The sequence below is a fragment of the Pipistrellus kuhlii genome, unplaced genomic scaffold (genome assembly GCF_014108245.1).
Source record: "Pipistrellus kuhlii isolate mPipKuh1 unplaced genomic scaffold, mPipKuh1.p scaffold_m20_p_8, whole genome shotgun sequence".
Lineage (NCBI taxonomy): Eukaryota > Metazoa > Chordata > Mammalia > Chiroptera > Vespertilionidae > Pipistrellus > Pipistrellus kuhlii.
The window spans coordinates 55796765-55814515 of record NW_023425584.1 but is presented as its reverse complement, the minus strand read 5'-3'; the positions used below and the strand labels follow the sequence as shown (position 1 = coordinate 55814515).

Below are 17751 nucleotides of genomic sequence, written 5' to 3'. Positions count from 1 at the left end.
ATTAAGCACATGTTTGATTCATCCTAGTTGTTTAGACTTTAGATATTTAAGCTGACACTACCTTGATCAGATTTGTTTGCCATGCTGGAGGCAAATGAAAGTTCAGGATGATTTTATAATGATAATGTTTAGCCCAGATGCATTGCATGGCAGTGCTCACTATTCACTGGCCAGAACTAGACACAAAGTCTCATTCAACCACAAAGTGACCAATAAATAAAATTCTTATTATTATGTGATCAGAATAAGGGAGAATAGGAAATATATGACCTATAGGTCAAATTATTACCTATACGTCAAAAGTACTAATTGGGAAACATATGTATTAAATCCTGAATCCTGCTTCCTAACTTGCTCACTGTGTGAAATTAAATGATTACTAAACATTTGTGAACTCCAATTTCCTCATCTATAAGACAGTAATAAAACTACTTACCACATAGGAATACTCAAAATTAAATGATCGACTATATAGAATGAACCTAACAGAAAACTTAATATATAGTAAATGCCTGAGAATATTAAATTCTGTAAAGACCTCTCTGCAAACACCAATACTGCTGATGGTTCAAAATTTGGGAGACTTCAGGAAGTTCATTACTCGTGCACATGACAAGGAGACCAGCAATTAGGGTGGTCTCTATGCATCCCAGGGAGTCTTCCTTGAGAAGATGGCCCTAAACCAGAGCTACAGCAACATTTAGAAGAAGACATGCATGTCAATCTGACAAAGAAATGCACATGGGAATACTGTGGTTGTGCTTATGGAGGAGCAGGAGGAACAATCTGAAAGCACATTAGATGGTTTTTCTCAAGGTCAGTGTATTGTTGCTTTATCTTCATTATCCAATTTGTTTTTTTCTGTTTCCTTTTGTCAATCTCAATGATTTTGTCTGTTCCCTCTCTTGTCCTTGGGAAAGTTACTTTATTTCTCCAAGATTTAGTGATTTCATTTGGATAAAAGAAATACATTCTCTGCATCACAGGACTATTATAAGATTACATTTCAACAATCACTTTCAACATGAAAGCACCTAAAACAGGAGAAGTATGCACTGTTTACTTTAAAATAATCTGTAATCACAAAAGGGTAATGAGACCAGATATCTTTTGGAAATCATTATGGACGTCCTTCCTGTTGAAGCTGGGCCTGAGGGAAGCCAGTGAAGGGAAGCCAGTGCCAGTGCCCAGGTCTCAGGCTCCAGAGTTGGGGGAAAAAAGTGCTGGCAGCTGGGGGAAGGAAGGCTTACTCTTGCCAAATATTCATGCATCGGGCCGCTAGTAATAAATAGCACAACCATTTTGAGGGTTTGAATTTAGTAACTGTATTTTACAATTCTAGAGTGCTAATGAATCCCTGTATTTAACATTCCATAAATGCTTGTTGAAGAAACACACTGTATAAAATACATGATTAGCTCTCTCACACATATTGTGGACTATAATTAAGATTTCCATAATCAGAATGATGAATGTATGTTTCTTGTGTGTATCTTGAAACACAAATATATTTTCAATCACATTTATGTATATGTGTATTTGTAAAACTTATAAATATGCAGATGTATTTGTATTTATATCTACAATATGTCTATGTAATCTCAGAAGTCTCACATTTCACTTTTTGGTCCCAAGAAGGGATTCATTACACAGTTGACACACAAATATTTGGCAAACATGAGGTCTATACATATGATTTTATTAGATTCAATGTACTAAAAGTTCTCTGAGGAAAATATGGAAAATGGGTAATCAGAACTGGAGATTAATTTTATTGATTATCCATGTTTTAGTTGTCTAGTCAATAACTAATACTTAATATTAATGAGACATAATCCAAATAGAAAATCTCTTATGCATTACCTCAGTCTTATAGACATGTAGAATTTATATATTTTTTTTCAAGTTAAATAAATCTATGTAGGTAAAAAAATAAATAGAAAACTATGTAATAATATTGAAATATATATAAAGTTTTTAAGCATTGTTTTGTTGATTTTACTCTGATAAAATGATAAAAATATAAATATAAATCTAATTAACTTACCAATTGTAATTAATAAAATAATTATAATGAACTACATAATTATGTATAATTCACTACATGATACAAATACGTGTATCATCTTAATTTCAGTCTTATTCTAGTCAGGAGATGCAGTAATTCATTTTCTATTTGTTGAATTTTTACCACCTGCCAAAGATACAGGTGTACAGCAAGATGAATAGTAGCTTACATCCTAATGGAAGGAAACATTAAAAAAACAAAACAAAACAAAACAAAAAAACACAACAAATAAGTGAAATATATATCTTAAGGAAGGGTGAAGAGTTCTATGAATAAAAATAAATTTTAAAAGTTGGAGAGAGGGAATGGATATGGCTATTCCATTTTCAATTATGGTCTGGGAAAGCATTAGCAATCAAGTGCTGTGATGAGAGTCAGTGGATAAAAGGACGACCAGGTATTTCTAGAATCTAAATAATGACTGATACAGACAAAATATAAAGGCTATAATGAGATTAATATTCAAGGTCTTGGGGAAGAAAAGGTAGTTCCCAGTGGTCAGGTGGGGGTTGGGTGTGAGTCAATATTATGTGGTGGTTCTTGCAGGGGCTTGCACAACTCAGGGTGCCTCTCTGCTCCTCTCAAATACACCCTTCCACATGGTCACACAAACTCACTCACTCACAAGTAGTAAGCCTTTTGTCGCTTAATTTCACTTCTCTCCCAAGTTGTTTCAAAGTTAAGTACCACCACGACATTCTCTCTCTCTGTTTTAAATACCAGCAATCAAGTATTATTCCTAGTTAAAGATTCTCAGAGATTCAATTTAAGAGTATCTACTGTGTTCATGGCACAGGAATAACAGGACTAGAAAGTCATAGTTTTGACCTCAACATGTATTACTTAGAGCAGACACACAGTACAGAATAAATATTCACTGGATATGTTGGAGAATGAGCCAATATGTTGTATTAATAATGTGCTTTGACAATATTCACAAAGGTGTTATTATTTCTAATTATTGGGTTAGGAAAAAACTGATTATTAGTCCCTGAAGTAGAGGACATGAATAATAATTTAAATATAGTAGAACAAGGCCAATCTTCCCTTGTATTTACCCAGACTAGAAACTTTAAGAACATATTCATTTTTTACATGTGACTAAATTTCTACAATGATATTTGGCATTGAATTATACTTTTACAGTTTCCTTATTTCATTTTTTACTTTTCTGGCTATTAAACCTATCCTGAATGTTATGCCTAGCTAATTAATATATTAAATGAATTCATGTATTCAGAAAATTCCTTAACATTTATACAAATTTTGATTTCTCATTTATAAGATGAAAATAGGTACATCTTCTTAAGATTGTTTTGAAGATAAAATAATATAATTCAGATCTTAGCTTAGTTTTTGCCACATAAAAATGCCAGGAAAGCTCAGTCATTTTATTAAGATACCAGAGGCCTGTGGCACGAATTTGTGTACAGCTAGGGTTCCTTAGCCTGACTGGCAATCAGGGGCTCGGTGCTGATTGGGGCCAATTGGGGCTGATATGGTTGTCTTGCCCAATCCTGTTAGGGCCTATTGGAGCCAATCGGGACCAGCCAGCTGAGAAAAGGGACTGCAGGAGATTGGCTGGTCATGGGAGGTTGGCTGTGAGAGCACAATGACCACCAGGGGGCAGTTCCTGCATTGAATATCAGCCCCCTGGTGGTCAGAGCACATATAGCAACCAGGAGACAGTCGTTTGGTCAACTGATCCAGTCAGTCAATCGGTTGTAATGGTCACTTAGGCTTTTATATATATATAGATTATAATATTATGAAAGAACTTAGCAAAAATATATATAATGTAAGTAGCAAAGATGTGTGTTGAATGTAAGAAAAAATTAATATATATATATATATATATATATATATATATATATATTTATCTTTATTGTTGAAAATATTACATATGTCCTCCTTTTTCCCCCACTAACCTTTTTCAACATGCTCCCATTCATCCCACCCACCCTCACCAACCACCCTTTGTCTATGCATACAACTTCATTGGTTGATATCTTCCCACCAAACCTCCCCTGCCTTCCCTTCTACGTCTCTGGGTCTATTTTTGATCATCAGTTTATTTGGTTCATTAGATTCCGCATATGAGTGAGATAATGTGATACTTATCTTTCTGTGGCTTATTTTTTTATTTTGAAAGTTTTTATTAAGACAAGTAGTATAAGACATTTAAAATCTATATTTTTCTCTCATAATTAGTATGTTTTCTTCTTTCTACTTTCTATGAAAACCGAAATGTATTATAAACTTCTATTTAATTTACTTAAGTTTGCTATTTATACTATCAAGATCTGTTATTAAAATAAAATAACTAGCTTAATTTATTGTTAATAATCTATATAATTCATATTATACCTAAATGTCTATTTATTCTACATTTGAATATATTTAACATAAAGATGTTTCAATATTTCTACAAAAATAAATCCTTTACCAACCTAAGCATTTGTCCACAGTATAAAAAACCTTATAACAAATGTAAGAACATAACACTTTTACTTTAGTTTTAAAGTTTTAAACTTAAAATTAATGTGGAAATAAAATGATTAAGTCTTAACACATTTAATTATTTTTATAAAACTATTACTACTTGTTAACTTTAATAATATATTTTTAAATGAGCGATCTCTATACTTTTCAAAACTCTAAATTTATAAAATCACTACCATTTTGTGTTTTAAAATGTGTATTTTTCATAATGTGAAAATTATATTCTGAACCCATATTCTTAAATAAGTGCTCTTGAATGAATAAGAAACCAAACAACTAATAGTTTAGCTCCTAATTACTAGGACTTACGAGGTAATTCAGAATGGTGACTGTACCTTGTGTCGCAGTCTTATTAGAGGTTGATAAGATTTAAGTCCATATCCTACTTCTTTGCTTGGCCTTCCTTCTGACTTCAAAAAAATGAATCCAAGAAACAAAACAGCTGACCAGTACTTAAACATCCTTTTTGCTTTTCACCTGTGAAAATTAACATTACAAGTAATCAGAAAATCCATTATATATTGAAAAAATGTATTAAAAGTGCAAAGAAATATCCACAGACCAAATAAAAAATTATCAGCAATTACCAACTGAATCCATAATAGATAAGCATCTCCAAATATAAATTAATATAATCTTATCATAACAAATACTGTTTGCTTTTTTCATTCATATATCCCTTACACACATTTTATTAAGTAGAATATAGGGGGCAATAAAAATGCATTGAGGAAAAAATTAATAAAAGCATGCTGAAAATTTTTAAAAAGAAAAAGAAAACTGAACTATGCATAAAATTCTAAGCATCCATATAGAATACAATTATCAACATATTTATAAATCTTAAATTCTTGTTTGAATATTCTTAATAATTGATAATGCTTAATAAAACTATAGTTATTATAATTCACTGGTACAGACTGGTAAGAGATTAAGAAGAGAGTCTACTAGAGTAGTACTTCATAAACTGAGGTACTACAGAAATTATGCAAATGGGTTATATTAAGTTATGGACACATTTTTCCAATAGTATTAAAAAAAAGCATCTCTTTAAGTAAAACAAAATAAATTAAAAAGTGAAAACTGCAAATATATCTAGAAAATCGTTTTATAAGTGCTTTCAACAAAGATTCCTATAACTCTTTTCAATGTTCTATGTTTTTGGATATATCAAAAAATTGTAAAATTTTACTAGAGGCCTGGTGCAAAAAAACTGTGCACTGGGGGAGAGGGGCCCTCAGCCCAGTCTGCATCCTCTCCAATCCAGGACCCTTTGGGGGATGTCCAATGTCTTTGGGGGTCAGGCTGAAACGGCAGTAGGACATCCCTCTCACAATCGGGGACAGCTGGCTCCTAACTGCCCCCCACCAGCCTGATCACTCCTAAGTGCCTCTGCCTGCCAGCCTAATCTCTCCAAACTGCCCGCCCTGCTGGCGTGGTTGCCCCTCACTGCCCCCCATGCCAGCCTAGTCACCCCTCACTGACCCTGTTGCCAGCCTGGTGACCCCAAAAGCCCCCCTCTGCCGACCTGCTCGCCGGATCATCCCTCACTGCCCCCTGCTGGCCTGGTCGCCCCACGCAGGCTGTTGGTCAGTCATTTGGTCCTCCTTTGCTAACGCCACTATGGGCCTGGTCACCCTAAACAGCCTGCTCGTCAATCATTTGGCCATCCCTCACTAACCCCCCTGCCAGCCTCGTCACCCCAGGCAGCCTACTGTACAGTTGTTACTGTGAGGGCATCATGACCAATTTGCATAGTATGCTTTTATTAGTATAAACAAACACTAAGCCCTTTTACAAATAGTTCAATATTTCACTTCACCACTTTCACCACATCTTTGTACATATTGAGGCAATAGAGGAGCTCTCTCTGCTCCTCAGCCAAGCTGTATATTTGACTTCTTGAGCAACTTAACCAATTGACTAACCCTGTCAGTAAGGAGTTGTGTATTTCATTCTGACCACAGTCTGCTTCAATCATGTTTTTATGTCACTAGCAAAGTAATAGTTCATTTCTCAAGAAACGGTCATTTTACTTGATAGCTATGACACCCCTCTCTCCGGTTTCTATAGATTTTATGACAATTCTTCAGTTCTTTTTATAAGTAAATCCTTCTCTTTTACTTAGTTATTAAATATTATAGTTTATTAAATCTCATTGCTAGCAATTTATCCTACTCCATTCAATCAGCCTAGGCTTTTTCAACATAGTCTATAGTTTTAAATATATGTACTGCTTCCCACCCACCCAATCTCCAGACTGGTATAGTTAGCCTACTTAACAGCTCCATCTTTGTTTCAAAAGCTTCTTCTCATAACACACGTGTGAAGTCATGCTTTCCCAGATTTTCATTTATCCATTTACTCAAGCAGAAACAAAGAAGACATCTTGGATAGCTTTGGTTTCCTTACCTTCATACTAAACACACCAGTGAGTTCTGTTATTTCTACCTTCAGAATATATCTCTGAGTATCAGTTTCTCGCCAAGTCTACAGTCACAACCCAGGCTCATGCTATCAGCACCACTTCTTCCTAATCTGCCCCAATGACATCCCTACTGTCCTTCCACATTTATGTACATGAATCTTCCAGCCATTCTCCACACAGCAGCCCCAGTGAGTACAAAAATTCCAACAATGACATTATTGCCCTTGTCAGTAATTTTAGAATATACTGATTTAACTTTAAGGTAAAAACAAAATTATTGACGTAGCCTGCAACTTCTCAGCATGTCTTTCTTTTTCTCTAAATAACTGCTTTTCAGACACACTAACCTTCATTCAATTCTTTAAAATTATTTTTTCAATTCTTACTACTGGCTTTTGTATTCTAGTGCCTCCACATGAAATTAAATCTCTTCTTTCCCAATTATCATCCAAATGCCTTCACATATCAAACATACCCTTCAAAGATCCTATCCATAAAACCAAGCCTGAGTTACACTTCCTAGTCACTCACAATCAGGTCAGTTTTCCTTCACTTCAGATCTTCTGTTTATAATTATACAATATTAATATGATTGCTTAAATGTTTGACTGCTTCACTAGAGTATACATATATCTGTTGTCTTCTTCAAACTTCATAAATGTAGGGATAGGATGATTTTTTCAGATTAGGTCATATGGGTCTAACAAATCAACTAACCCTTACTAGACATTCAATAAATAAATGCATAAATGGATGTCACCTTGCATTCAAGGGTAAAAGAAGGATCCTGTTTTCTTGCATTCTGACAATGTATGGAGTCCCAATTTTCACTACTGCTTACAAAACTAACCTGAGAAAAATAAATAGTTTCATTTGTAGTCCATCACTTTGCTGTCATTTTTATGTATAGTCTAATTATTTGCTCAGATGTCAATATGAGCTTTTAAAACCAATGAATGGAATATCTTAAATCCAAGGTAGATCAAAGAATAAAGCAAATGAAACCAGCTCAATGAAGATGTTTTCTCATGTATCTGAAACTATGCTCCTTTTGTGGTCAACCAGGAGAGGTCAGAATAAGGCATGTTCCTTCATGACTCTGGGTAAAGATGATGTCATATATTTATTAAAAGTGCTCATATTGCTCATGTAAGGGTTTCTTTTCCTCTTTTCTCTTTTTTCCTTCCTTCTCTCCCTCTCCCTCTCCCTCTCCCTCTCTATCTTTTTCTACACACACAACACACACACACACACACACACACACACACACACACACACTTATGTAAATAATTTGGGGACACCCTGTATTTCTATATACATATATGACTATAATTATTTCACCCACTATAAAATATACAGCAAATTAACAATTAATTTTAACAAATGGCCAAAAATCTCTTAAGCCTTGGGTGATTAAACTTCAACTAACTACTGAAATATTTTCTCTGCCAAAGGCAATAGGCTAGGAATATGTGCTTTAAGAAATTTTACAAAGAGTTTATAAAAATAACTCAGTGTGTTCATGCAGCACATGCCACCTACTTGTACTATTTTAAGTAACTTCTCTTGTATTGTTAATAATGATTAATTTCTTCATTGATAGTGTTATGAATTTCAAGTCTAAAATTTCTTAATAATAAAAAGTACAAAAATAAATATATAATATAAATAATTTATTTCAGCAAAAGCTTTCAAACAACTGGAGTAATTTACTTGGTGTCAAAGCTAAAGTGAAAGAGAACTAATATTAAAAGTCAAATAACTTTTTTTTAAAGGGAACTCTGATTTCTACTGCAGATAGGCATTTGAGCTCAGCAGTGAAGTGTTAGACAAGACAAAGAACCAAGACTAGTTTCCGCATTTATCTTATGCTAACAGCTACCTTGTAATAGTGTCTCAATAGAAACATTACCAAGAAAAATAATTGAATCCAATTATATAGTTATAAAATAACAATCTAAACAAAAAGATAGCTCTTCTTGCCAAAACTGGTTTGGCTCAGTGGATAGAGAGTCGGCCTCAGTAGGGGTCCCAGGTTCAATTTCTGTCAAGGGCATGTGCCTTGTTGGGGACTCATCCCTGGGGGGGGGGGGGGGTGCAGGAGGCAGCTGATTGATTGATATTTCTCTCTCATCTATGTTTCTGACTCTCTATCCCTCTCCCTTCCTCTCTGTAAAAAAAAAAAAATCAATAGAATATATATATATTTTTTAAAAAGATAGCTCTTCTTTATAGATGCTCAGAAACTAATTGTCGTCTTCTGAACTTTCTTCAGCTAAACGATCCAAAGATTTCATTATTATGTCTTTAAAAGTTTACTCATCCACAGAAGGTGTTCTGGAAATTGTTTGTAAATCAGCAGTAATCAGTCCCATGGTATACTGGCTGGTGAGCTCACTTTCTCAGTATAGTAACCTCTAACAACCTGTTAGGTTTTCATAATTAATTGGCAGATTGTTGACAGCTCAGTAAGAACACAGAATGCACTTGACTGAAACAAACCAGCTAATAGAACAGATGGTGCAATAATGATCCTATGACTTTTCCTTGTAACCTCAACATTTATATGGAAGCATCAAAAAAGGCCTCATTATTAACTTTGAGGGAAAAAATGCACATGTACCTAAAAAAGCATCTGCTTTACATTATTAGATTTAACAAATTTAGACTTACAGATGGTAAAGAAGATGAACAGAGGTTTCTCTAAAAATTAATATATTTCCCTGAATCAAACTTTTATCATTCAGTGTGCTGCTTATGGCAGTAGGATTTATAATAGAATAAAGTAGTTATGTTATTTAGTAGATTCAAATTTGAGAGATTTGCATTTGCTTACACATTCTCTAGAACCTTACATTTAATCACACGAGAAAACAAACTAAGATAGTGGAAGTATTGCCTTAGGAACAAAAGTAGCATTTGAGATGGGTAAAGATGGTGTGGAGTTGTGCCATTGATTAGAAAGAATGTCAAGATGAAGCAAATCCCTCACATCATCAACATTGTTACATCTTGCAGAGAAGCCAAGTATCCTGAGGGTTTCACTTCGTATCCTCACTGATTCTCACGCTACCCAAAAAAATTACCACAAGCTTTCAAGAAAAGCGAAGAGGTCCAAAGACTAAGCCATTGGGCAGCTTCAGTTGAAATAGAAGAGTACATGCTGCTAGGAAGTAGAAAAAATAGAAACAGTGAAATGGTCAATTTGAAAACCAGAATGATAGAAATTTTCATTGAGACAGGATGACTAGAAGCCACTGCTCTTGTCATCAATCTGACCTGCTATATTTTTACCAGTTTGTTTGCTATTCTCTGCATCCAACCAGAATATTCACTCCATAAAACAAGACTCTGTTAGTCGCTTGTGTCAGTTAGAAAAGTACCTAGCACACAGCATGAGTTCAATAAATATTTTTGATAAATAAACGAATAAATTAATGACGATAATTAATTTGAAATAGTAGGAATACATTAAGGTCCTTAATGTTCTTCATGTAATTGAAAAATAATCATTGAAACTGACAGTAAAATCAAGTTAGAAATTAAGTTGTGGTTATCCCAAAAAGTTTTTTCTTTACACCTGGATCAAAATTGAGCTTTCAATGGGCAGTTCCTCTGGAAAAGCTTCTTTTGTTAAGGACAAGGCAACCTTGTCACTGCTTAGAGCAACTGAAATTGAAAGGACCACAGAGACATCTCTTACACTGATCGGGCAAGTCGACGATAGCAGCTGTTTCCCATCTCTGATGCACTCTAACTTCATACCCACTCTTTGAACTCTGTGGACGAGTTCTAAAGCAATATTTCTCTTAGAAAACCATTCCCCAAAGAATCCAGTTTTACTATGGGTAGTATATTCTCTCTATTAATGTTCCAACTTCAGATACTAATTCTAATTAAAGAACCAAACAAAACAACAGCTAAGAGTCATTGCCTGCATGTTGTGTAACAACAAGGGAGAACAGCAAATGAAAGGTCACGTATATCCCACTAGACATAAGGGGATGGTACCTTATGGTATTTAATTACGTCAACATAGTTTCTTATAGGTATTATTACTTACACTGAACCAATATATAAAGAGAAACATATCAAGATAGTGTCCAAGTTTAGAAAGCTGGCTAGTGTCACAACAGGTATCTGACCCCGAGACTGATTCCAATCAAATTTAGCCCATTGTTCTGTTTTTCTACTCTTAAAACACACATAAGGTGCAGCACAGGAAATATAGTCAATAATCTATAATAATAAAAGTGTAATATGCTAATTAGATGGAACAGCTGAATGACCTTCTGGGTGTATTTTGGGATATTTTGACTTCCAGATGAAGTCAGGGCTGTGAGGACCGAGGCAAGCCACTGCAGCTACAAGAACTGAGTCTTTGCATGTATTTCATGCATTGGGCCTCTAGAATTGTAATAATTATGTATGGCTATTTGAAATATCAGGGGACCATTTTGAAAAGTATGAGTGTCTAACCACTATGCTGTACATCTTAATCTACAAAACAATATTGAATATAAAGTGTAATAAAATTTTAAAAAAAGACACATATAATGATGCAGAAATAAAGAGACAGCTGATAATATAAAGAAAAATAGCTAATGTTTCAGACTGAATTCTACTGGAAAGAGAATCGTTCACTTATATTTCCTATAAATTAAGGTAAGTGAAGATAGAGGATAAACAAATGCAGTGATATGAGGGAGCAATAGCTATGTGACTTCTATTTCCAGACTACCTGGAGAAGGGTTTTTCAAATATCTATGGAGCCACTAGCAAACATGGAAGTTCCTTCAGTTCTTAATTATATGATTACTAGAGACCTGATGCATGACATTCATGCATCACATTCTGCATGGCCTGAACCCTCTCACAGTCTGGAACCCCTTGGGGGATGTCCGACATCCCGCTACCTAAGCATGCTGTCAAACATCCCCTGAGGGGTCCTGTGCTGCTGCAGAGATGGGAGAGGTTCCTGCCACCACTGCTGCACTCGCCAGCTGTGAGCCTGGCTCCTGCCTTGAGTGTTTGCCCCTGGTGGTCAGTATGTATCATAGCGACAGGTTGTGCAACCATTCGGTCAATTTGCATATTAGCCTTTATTATATAGGATTGGTTCATGTTGTGAAGATGTCTAAAACTAGTAAATGTAATGTTGTATGTTGAAAGATTATAACATGCAGTACAACTTTTTTCTCAGCATCTGGGATAAGAATAGAATTAAATGTGTTAAATAATGAGAATTGTGGTCATTAAATCGATTTCACTCTTTCAAAAAAGAATGAACTTTAATTCAATGACATCTAAATCCTTAATTTGGTTCAACAAAACTGTCCAGATTTTAATCAGTCATACCTTTCAAAAGCCAGCTTAATCTGAAGCTGAGAGAGAAGCTCAATGTACATGAAATATATTCATGCTGTTTTAGAGAAACTGCAGTGTAAAATGTACAATGTAATCTTTCATTGGGAGAAAGTATTCATGTTGAATTCTATTTAATTTTTTAAAAAGACTTATACACTATGCTTTTAACAAATGAAAGTTCCACATTATGGAAAACATTTTAGGTGGGAAATATTTGTTTTCTATTATCATCCCTGCTTTGCACAACTATTGATGCTGCAGCTATATTAATTCTTCAGACTAAAAACATTTTTAAATATAATATTTAAGTACAATATAGAACACAAACAACAGAACTGAAAAACATATTAGAGACCTAGTGTAACCCCTTCTTCTTTTAGGTGAGGAAAATGAAAAACAGTGAGAATAAGAGGTGTGCCTGTAATGAAAATAACAGGGCCTAGGATGCAACTGTCCTGATTCCAGGTTCAGTATTTTTTTAAACACTGAAAAATGTGTGACTTTAATCTATTCACATGTACAAATGCTTTAGTGTCCAAGGGGTCACTTAGAAGCTACATCTCTTTAAGCCCCAACAACTTTGTACTAACTACTCATTAGAGTTTCCAAAAATCTACTGGAAGGACACCAGCATCAACATCTTTAAAGAATCATATTGTGCCATGACGGTTTGGCTCAGTGGATAGAGCATTGGCCTGCAGACTCAAAGGTCCCAGGTTCAATTCTGGTCCAGGGCATGTACCTTGGTTGCAGGCACATCCCCAGTAGGGGGTGTGTAGCAGGCAGCTGATTGGTGTTTCTCTTTCATCAATGTTTCTAATTACCTCCTTCTCCCTTCCTCTCTGTAAAAAAATCAATAAAATATATTTTTAAAAAAGAATCATATTAAGTGCAATTTTTGGAAAAAATTGTCTATATGTTTCTTCAATACAATGATCACCACTGGATAGTTGTATATATTTATTATTAAAGTTACACATATAGTGGATTACAGTTGTGCTTATATAACTGCAGTTACACTTAAGTTTTATATATTTATATAAAATATACCATATTTTCCGGCGTATAAGACAACCCCTTTAATTTTACAGTTAAAACATAGGTTTAGGCCTATATTCGCTGTATAAGACTACCCCCACTTCTGAGGCAACATCAGTTCTTTTTGTAATAGACCGCTTTTCTGACTCTGGCCAATCTGAGCAGGCTTTTTTTCATTTCAAAAGTTGTCTTATACGCCAGAAAATACGGTAGTTAAATGTACAATTTCTATACATTATATCCTATACAATAGAGGTAATATGCAAATTGAACATCACTCCAACACACAAGATGGCAGCCCCCATATGGACACAAGATGACCACCACAAGATGGCTAGCAGGGGAGGGCAATTGTGGGCGATCAGGTGGACAAGGGAGGGCAGTTATGGGTAACCAGGCTGACAGAGGAGGGCAGTTGGGGGCAACCAGGCCTGCAGGGGAGGACATTTGGGGAGGACCCATGCTTGCAGGGAAAAGCAATTAGGGACAACCAGGCCAGTAGGGGAGGGCAGTTGGGAGTGACCAGGCTGGCAGGGGGTGGCAGTTAGGGGCAACCAGGCCTGCAGGGGAGGGCAGTTGGAGGGACCTGGCCTGCAGGGGAGAATAGTTGGTGGCAACCAGGTTGGCAGGGAAGGGAAGTTAGGGGTAACTAGGCTGGCAGGGGAGGGCAGTTAGGAGCAATCAGGCCTGCAGGGGAGGGCAGTTGGGGGCAATCAGGCTGGCAGGGGAGGGTAGTTAGGGGCAATGTGGCTGGCAGGGGAGCAGTTAGGCATCAATCAGGCTGGTAGGGGAATGGTTAGGGGTTGATCAGGCTAGATCATGACAGATACATTTATATCTAAAACTTGAAAGAGAAATATATGGTTCTATAATAATGTAAATGTTTATGGTTGTAGTTAAAAACAGTTACATATAGTACCGAATATATATATATATATATATATATATATATATATATATATATATAATTTTTTAATACAACTTTGACAACTATAAAACAGAATGAACTTTGAGTCTAGCTGACTTAATCAAAACATTTCTTTAAATTTTATAACCTTACAATAGGTCTGCGCTGATACCTCAAACTTTGAAAAAACCCAACATACAGTGACTCATATTCAATCTCCCTAAGAACGTTATAGTAGTCAAAGATATACTATTCAATATGTGTAGCCTGAAACTAAATTAAATATTTCCATTTTTATGATGGCCTTTAATAGATAATGTTAAAAATACACTTTATTCAATTCTTTTTATACATTGTACTAAATGATCTGCTGTCAGTTTTTTTTTCACAGTGAATAATCTGAGTTATTTAAAAATATAATTGATCTTGATATTCTGATTATATATGTTGATACATACACATAATGATCCATCAAACTTCCTCCTTGCTGAAATCCATGGTCTATGACTAGGGGTGTCGAACTCAATCAGAGAAGGGGCCAAAATCTAAAATCCAGCCTAAATCGCGGGCCGAATGGTTTACTGAACAGTCATAAACTGTCATTGTGATGGAAACGCAGCGGAGTGCAGTGATGACAGCGCGGTGCGGGCCACATTGCAAGGCCTGGAGGGACGGATTTGGCCCGCGGGCCTTGTGTTTGACACATGTGGTCTATGACACTGTACAAAATGAATGCTTAAAATCATGTTCTAATATTGTCAAGATAATGTGATATATCTCAGCACGCTGCACTTAGCTTTTCTGTACTGTATGTCCCCCAGGTTTATGGGTGAAAGGTAAAAAATGAAATAACTTCAATATTCTTCTCATATTCTTGGATGAAACTTATTTTATATGTTGAATTTCTGAGTTTGAACTAATTTTCATAGAAATCGGACATCAAAAAAGCCATTTTTTCTTCTTGTGGTTGATATACTGAAAATATCTTTTTTTAAAATGATACTAAAAGTATTTTTTAATGTTGAGCAGCAGCATGCTTTGGTAGAAAGAACAATAGATTAAAAGTCAAAAGATATGGATTTTACTAGTGGCTGTGCCCCTAAAATGATCTTAACACTTGCATTATAGTTCTCAACCTCCTGTAATCCAGCTTCTACCAACTCTATTAAGACTGCTTAGACAGAAGTGACCCATTTACTTAACCTTTTCTCCATTTAGTTTCAATCACAATATTTTCATGATTTAATTTCACCTTTCTGGCCATCTTCTTACAGTCTCCTTTTCCACTTTCTCTCATTCACCTGATCTCTTAGAGCTATACGACAGGCTTAATATTTTAAATTAAAAAAATTTTTAAATCAGTGTAATAAAGAGATTTTTTTCTTTATTTTTAATACTATAGTCAAGAACAACTTAAGGAACATCTGTAGTCATGGTAATATAAATGGAAAGTTATAAAAACTACTTAATTCTTTTTAAAGTAATAAATGGAAGTAATTATGCAAAATAAAAGTAATCAATCACATTAATGTTAGTTTTTGTGGATTTTAAAAATTATTTCCTCCTAAACATGATGAGTATAACTTATAGCACCTTGCAAAATTTTAGCTAAAGATGACCAACTTAATATATGGTTTGTGTGAAATATCTCTTACCCTACTTTGAATCGAAACTACAACAAGTTGGCTTGGTATAATATGAAAAAAAAATGAGGCTTTAAAAGATAAAAAATTAATAAGATATTGTATGACCTTGAAGATGTTGCCCCAGTTCAAGAGAAGAGAAAATCATTACAAGTTCTGTCTTCTGAATTCATTGCCATCTACCTTGCTGAGCACTTAAAATGTAAATTAAAGAAGAATGCAGCTCTTAGAATGGACTGCCTAAAATCCCAAAGGTACTATGTTACAGATTTTATTTGCTATTAAAAAAAATTATTGCAATTTTGTCAATGTCAGGCAGATTTTAAGTTCAACCTATTCCATACCAAGGTTTCTAGCAGCCTTAGTTCTTTAAAGGGAGACTGCATTTATTGTACAAGAGAAAAAGTATTCTGTCACAGTTTAACAATGTAGTGCTACTACACAAGGAACAACTTAATGGGCTCTGCATTTAAAACTGAAATGCCTTAGGGAAAACTACCCATTCATCCTGGTCAAGAGTCTCAGAGGTATTCTAGCTCATATTTAGAAAAGTGTGAGACCCCAAGAATGGAGTCCATGTTAGTAATAAAAGTCACTGGGACCCAGGGTATTTTCCAGAATGACCTCATGCCTCCCCAAAGGGAGATCTGAGTCACCCAGGAAAAATAGATTAATGCCATCTAGTTCCATATGAGGTTTTTCATAAAGTTTTTCACAATCAAAACCTCAATGTTTTCATGCACAGTACTACTTTTTGAACTAAAACAGACGAGTAGTTAAAACTTTCCAATAAATTCCTAATGGGAATGAAAAGAAATCATTTCATCTAGTTCTGTGGTCAACAGTGGCCAATGATTAAAACAGAGCAAATGTTAAGTTAGTTTTCAGCAAGTGACACACACACACACACACACACACACACACACACACACACAAAACACCTTGTATTTTATTTTATACTGCAGTTTAAATTTAAAATATAAACTACAGGTTAAAGGTTGAATGAATATTTTAAAACAAGTTTATCATATTTGGAAAGAAAAAAACTGAAGAGAGATGAAAACACAAAGCAGTAATATGTTTTGTAATTCTAAAAGTATCTATTGGATATTTACCCTACTTCAGGCACAAGTACACTATATACTTTCACATTCTTGATAACAAGATATCAACACAAAATCTATTCCTTTAGGTAGACTATACTATCATACAGTAAACACAAAAATAGGTGAGGCCAACATTAGGGAGTGGAATTGCATCTGAAGCCTGGAGGAAAACTAGCTCAGGGAATGCCACTTCCATTCCTCAACTTTGGCTTCTAAGTTCTTTTTTCTTTCTGTTATTATTTTTCCTTTTTATTTTATTTTATTTTATTTTTTCTTTATTAATTAAGGTATTACATATGTATCCTTATCCCAATATTCCCCCACCTATAGCTCATGTCCTCTCCCCACTACTGTCTGTGTCCATTGGTTATGCTTATATGCATGCATACAAGTACTTTGGTTGATCTTTTCCCCTATACCCATCATCCCCTGCCTTCCCAATGACATCTGTCAGTCTTATCAATGCTTCTCTGTCTGGATCTGTTTGTGTTCATCATTTTATGTTGTTCATTATATTCTACAAATGAGTGAGATCATGTGATATTTATTTTTCTCCAAGTGACTTATTTCACTTAGCATAATGCTTTCCAGGTCCATCCATGCTGTTTCAAATGGTAGGAGTTCCTTCCATTTTATAGCAACATAGCATTCCATTGTGTTGATGTACAACAGTTTTCTAATCCACTCATCTG

At 34.9% G+C, this 17751-nt stretch overlaps 1 protein-coding gene across 4 annotated transcripts in view; it reads right to left on the bottom strand.

Annotated features, from left to right (window-relative positions):
- FSTL5 (follistatin like 5) overlaps nucleotides 1-17751 on the bottom strand; it is a 527078-nt gene that overhangs the window by 471934 nt on the left and 37393 nt on the right. For all 4 annotated transcript variants that reach the window (XM_036423990.2, XM_036423991.2, XM_036423988.2 and 1 more), the window contains exon 2: nucleotides 4906-5047. In XM_036423990.2, coding sequence (XP_036279883.1) covers nucleotides 4906-5031 — 126 coding nt within the window. In that variant the 5' untranslated portion in view covers nucleotides 5032-5047. The remainder of the gene's footprint in view (nucleotides 1-4905; nucleotides 5048-17751) is intronic.